At 36.0% G+C, this 5,497-nt stretch overlaps 1 protein-coding gene across 1 annotated transcript in view; it reads left to right on the plus strand.

Moving 5' to 3' along the window:
- LOC109840723 (S-type anion channel SLAH4-like) overlaps positions 1-5,219 on the plus strand; it is a 5,360-nt gene extending 141 nt beyond the window's left edge. The window contains exons 1-2 of the mRNA XM_020409468.1: positions 1-630; positions 4,920-5,219. The exon at positions 1-630 is cut by the window's left edge and continues 141 nt beyond it. Coding sequence (XP_020265057.1) covers positions 1-630; positions 4,920-5,219 — 930 coding nt within the window. The remainder of the gene's footprint in view (positions 631-4,919) is intronic.

The raw sequence follows: 5,497 nt of genomic DNA on the forward strand, positions 1-5,497 counted from the left end.
CGCTCCCTCCCCTCGGCCGCCTTCATCTCCCTCTGGTCCCTCGCCCTCCTCTCCCTCCTCCTCCTCTCCCTCCTCTACTCCCTCCGCTGCCTCCTCCACTTCCCCTCCGTCCGCGCCGAGTTCTCCCACCACGTAGGGGTCAACTACCTCTTCGCTCCGTGGACATCGTGCCTGCTCTTGTTGCAGTCCAACCCCTTCCTCCCTCCAAAGTCCACCCCCTGTGTCCTCCTGTGGTGGTTCTTTGTCACGCCGATACTAGCCCTTGACGTGAAGCTCTACGGGCAGTGGTTCACCCAAGGAAACAAGTTTCTGTCAATGGTAGCGAATCCGACGAGCCAGATAACGGTTCTTGGCAACTTGGTCGGGGCCAGGGCCGCGGCGCAAATGGGGTTCAAGGAGTGGGCTGTTTGCATGTTTTCGCTCGGGATTTCGCATTATTTGGTGCTGTTTGTGACGCTGTATCAGAGGTTTGTAGGGAGCAACTCGCTGCCGGGGATGCTGAGGCCGGTGTTCTTCTTGTTCTTCGCTGTGCCGAGCATGGCCAGCGTTGCTTGGTTTTCCATCAGTTCGAGGTTTGATGCGGCTTGCAAGATGTTGTTCTTCTTGTCTCTGTTTCTGTTTGCTTCACTGGTATGTAAATTTTATTGTTTATATTTTACCATAATCAGATAACCTACCCCTACCCTAGGATGGCAAAATAGGCCCAAAACCAATTGTCAACCCATACCCACTCGCCAAATAAACCATCCAAACCAACTCATTTAGTTAAATGGGCCATAAATGGGTGGGTATAGTTTTTATTAAAGATAAATGAGTCATTAATAGGCGGGTTATTACCCACTTATTTACCCGTTTAGATGAATATTGTTTTAAAAACAGCCTCAACGTTTCAACAATTACAAAACTTATTTTTAAAAGTTAAAAATTATAGAAAACACTTAAAATGACTAAAACCCCTTAAAATTTCGAGATTTGGAAAAAACACCCTCAAAGTTTAAAATATTATAAAAACGCCCTCAAGAGTTAAAACTTATAAAAAAACTATCAAAATTTTCTAACCTCATAGATGACACATAAAATTCAAAAATTACCAACAGCCCCCTGAAATTTTATAATTTGTAAAAAATACCCTTAAAAGTTGTAAAAAATGAGAAAAACACTCTCAAGACTTCAAAATTACCAAACAATCTTAGAGTTTTCTAAACTTGCAAATGACATATGAAATCTAAAAAATTTTAATAGTCCCCTATAAATTTAAAATTTGCAATTAACACCCTTAAAGTTTTAAATTTTTAGAAAAACACCCTCCATAGTTTAGAATTACAAAACCATCCTAAAATTTTAAAACCTACAAATGATACAGGAAATCAAAAAATTACTAGTAGCCCCCTATAAATTTATAATTTACAAAAAGCACCCTCAAAGTTTAAAAATTACAAAAACCACCTCAAGAGTTCAAAACTACAAAACAATCTTAGAATTTTCTAAACTTACAAATGACACATGAAATCTAAAAAATTTCGGTAGTCCCCTATAAATATCAAATTTGTAAGTAACACCCTCAAACTTTTAAAAATTGCAAAAAATATCCTCAAGGATATATAAATATAAAAAGTAGGCGCTCACAATTCTTCGTCGGCAAGAGATATATGCGTGTGCGGCCAATTGTAATTTACAAAACTTGCATCTATTGCGCGAGAAACAGGAGAGAAAGAGAGTGTGTATTGTTATCCGACGTGATAAAAAATTTCAAGGAGAATTATTTGTGGACACTCTGTAATTAAGAACAAACATGGAAAAAATAATACTTTAACCAACAACAAATATGAAGAAATGAACAATTACGCTCATAGCTCATGGATTTTGAACAAAGGAAAGAAAAACACCATCTCTCTCAAAGCAGTTCACGCAAGGCTAAGGAGGTGTAGGATTTTTAAGATCCTCAGAGTGGGACGTGATATTTTTATCACATTTTGTTGATAAATTTAGACGGCAAAAAGATTTAGTTAGGATTTTTTTATGGACTGTGTGGTGCGTGGGTTTTTAGAGCCAAATTTAGTTAGGATGTTTTTATCAAATAGAGCTGTTAGGTAGTGTGGTTTTGTAAACCGTGCAAGGTGGGGTTTTCTAAAGATATTTTATCATTTCTTTGCTCTGTCTTAATTTGACCCTAAGATGAAAAAGAACTGAATTAAATGTTAAGGGTACTCCGATATTCTAAAAATTTTGACACATGACAAAAGTAAGGGCTTTTTTTAAATAACCGAGCAGGCAGTAGACTAGACTTGTTACGAGTCAATCTCTTCTTTTGCTCAGCCCCGTCATCATTTGCTTCTTTTGCTCATAATTTTGTCCTAATTTTCCCAAGTAGTCGATTCAATTGAGAAAGAAATGTTTACAGAAAACCCACTAAAAGTTTGTAGAAAACCCCGTAAAAGTTTGCAAAAAATCTTCTAAAAGTTTACAGAAAACCTCCTGAAAGTTTGTAGAAAACCCCCTAAAAGTTTACAGAAAACCCCTTAAAAGTTTATAGAAACCCCCAGAAAGTTTGTAGAAAACCCCCAGAAAGTTTGCAAAAAATCCCCTAAAAATTTGTAAAAAACCCCCCTGAAAGTTTGCAAAACCCTCCTGAAAGTTTGCAGAAAACCCCCTGAAAGTTTGTAGAAAACCCCCCTGAAAGTTTGCCAAAACCCCTAAAAGTTTGCAAATAGATCCCTGAAAGTTACATATATATAGAAGCATCATAATCATAACTAAATGGGTTATTGGGTCACCCATGAATCACCCATTTGGTACATGAGTGATTGAGAAGTGACTCATTTAGCAAATGCTAAATGGGTCATAAATGGTTAAGTGGTCATAAATGTGCCCACCCATTTATGACCCAACCAAGACCAACCAAAACCACCCATTTGACATGGCCTACCCTTAACTCAGTATTTTTTTTTCCCAGAAAATTTGTCTAAAGGTTTGAACCATAATTTTCACTGGCAAAAATATCTTTTTGGATAACTTTGCCTATCTATGTGAAAATTCTGGTAAACATTGTTAACTAGATTTTCTGATATATCTTAAAGTTAATTTTTTTTTTTCTGATAACCCCTAAGTTAAAGGGCAGCTTTTCTAATATTTTAAAAGTTATGGAGGTTATCTTATAATCGTCCAAAGTGAAGAGAGCCGGTTTTCTGAAATTTAGCATAAATTTTATTTTGACTTCACTTTTTCTTGAGGTAGAAGTGCAAAATTTTGGTTGTTGTAGGAGAATGAGGGTCGTTCTCACATGCTGATACACAAGTGATGAGGAAAACAACTTCAATTAGGATCTGATCGATGTATGATTCTCGTGCGCTTGAAACACGACGAATTAAAGTAGTAAGGTGGGGAAAGGGACATGAGTTGGAAAAATTATTATAGTACCAAATTTCCTTCATATCAAATTCTATACTGCCATCCAATTCCCCGTATAAATTGATATTATATTAAAATGTTGGCCATCACCTTTCAAACCACTAGTTTAAAATTGATTTTTGAGAGACTTATAACATTTAACTATTTAATTTGTTGTGAATATTCATCATGAGCATGAAAATAGAGAGCATGGTAAGTGAAGGTCGCATATGTTACATTGACTTTAGATCATAACAACCGCAAAATTAATATTACATAGTTGTGATTAAGTAAGATAATTGTTCAATTTTAAAAGTGGAAAAACAATTATATGCCATTTCTTATTTAATTAAAAATGTTAATAGGATATTTATTTTAACCTTTGTACATTAAAAAAACTTTATAAGCTAATGGAGTAGCATGGACAACATTAATTTAATTGAAGGCCAGGCTCTAATATGTGCTTATTATCCACATTAGTAAAGTGGATTACGTGCAAGTATATATATTGCCCATATATTGGGAGAATATAACTTGCTATCCACAATAATTAGTTAATGCTTGTCTATAGTTTTCTCTTAACTTCATTGCAATTTATTCTCATAGTTATAAATATATAATAGTTTATCGACAAAGTTGCGTTTGTTCTTAGAACTCAAGCTCTCATCGGCTAAGGTAGTGCACATGCATGGAGCTGACAATCTAAGATACATTCTCCACGATGGAGATCGATATGAGATTCATTGACACTCGGACGCTTCTAACACTTAAGCCTTGAGTTAGTAAGTTGCACATAGCCCGAATATATAGTATCTATATAATTAATTTCTTAGGCCTCTATATTCGCAAATTCTTTGTTTTGCACTTATTATTTTTATCAGAATACCGCTATTTTTACATTATGAGATCTAATGGAAATAGTGGAAACTCTCGTTCGATATATATATATAATACATCTTAAAACTATACCACTTTGGGGGCATCTGCAACGAAATTTTTGCTACAGAAAAAATTATGTAGCAGATGCTGACTATCTAAAACGAAATTTGTTGTGGATTTTTATTTTTGTCGTAGATCGTGCGCATCGGGATTTTAGCTAACTGTGAGACGGAATATTTCGGTCGCAGATGCAAATTTTTCTTGCAGCGAAGGAGCTAGATTTCCTTCATAGATTTTTTTTTTCTATTCCAAGGATTCGAGAATGACTTTTGAGCTAAATATAAAAATTGAAAAGGACTAAGATGTCAAATTTCTAAAAATTATGTCACTTCCGTCCGTCACGTTCACTTCATATATATTCAAAGTAAAACAGAAAGTCCAAATTGAATTGCATCTAAAAGCAATGCGTGACAGTTGGATAATTGTCTAGAAATTTCGAAATTAAATCACATGCAAACGCGTATATTTCTTTTCGCCTACTGTAAAATTTCCATCCTTCTCCTTAATCCCACTTCCATCCAAAAGTAGCCGACTATAACGCACAGCTAATCAAAATCTCGTGGATTAGCGACCTAATTTTGTTCAAAATACAGATATCAAGGCCAGCACTATTCAAGAGATCAATGAGGAGGTTCAGCGTTGGCGTGTGGCGCTACTTTCCGCTTAACCATGTATCGCAATTGCGGCAACTTAGATACGCGCAAGAGGTCAAGGCCGACGCAGCTAACTTGCTGATGCTTATACTTACAATTCTCTCCGTCGTCGTCACGCTCGCTCTCATGGCTTTTACTGCAATCAGGACCAAGAGCATTTTGCCTCGAGATGATGATCCCTTTAATAATGTCCCATCCTCAGCTTTGCCTGTCACAAATGACAAGGGAATGAGAAACTAATTGAATTCGAACTCGTTGGGAGTTTTGTACAAAACGCAGAAGTTATTAGTATTTTTGGTACTAATATATGAAGGTTTTTAAATTGGAATGATGTTTTATATTGTTTTTTGGTACTAATATATGAATGTTATCTGTAAAATGTAGAAACTTATTGGGAGTTTTCTACAAAACGCAAAAGTTATTAGGGGTTTAGTGCTATTTAAGAAGTTATTGGGGGTTTACTGCAAGATGTTGAAAGCTTTTGGGGTTTAGGGTAGGGTTGGGCATAGGCCGGGTCG

This window comes from Asparagus officinalis, chromosome 1 (genome assembly GCF_001876935.1).
Source record: "Asparagus officinalis chromosome 1, Aspof.V1, whole genome shotgun sequence".
Taxonomy (NCBI): domain Eukaryota; kingdom Viridiplantae; phylum Streptophyta; class Magnoliopsida; order Asparagales; family Asparagaceae; genus Asparagus; species Asparagus officinalis.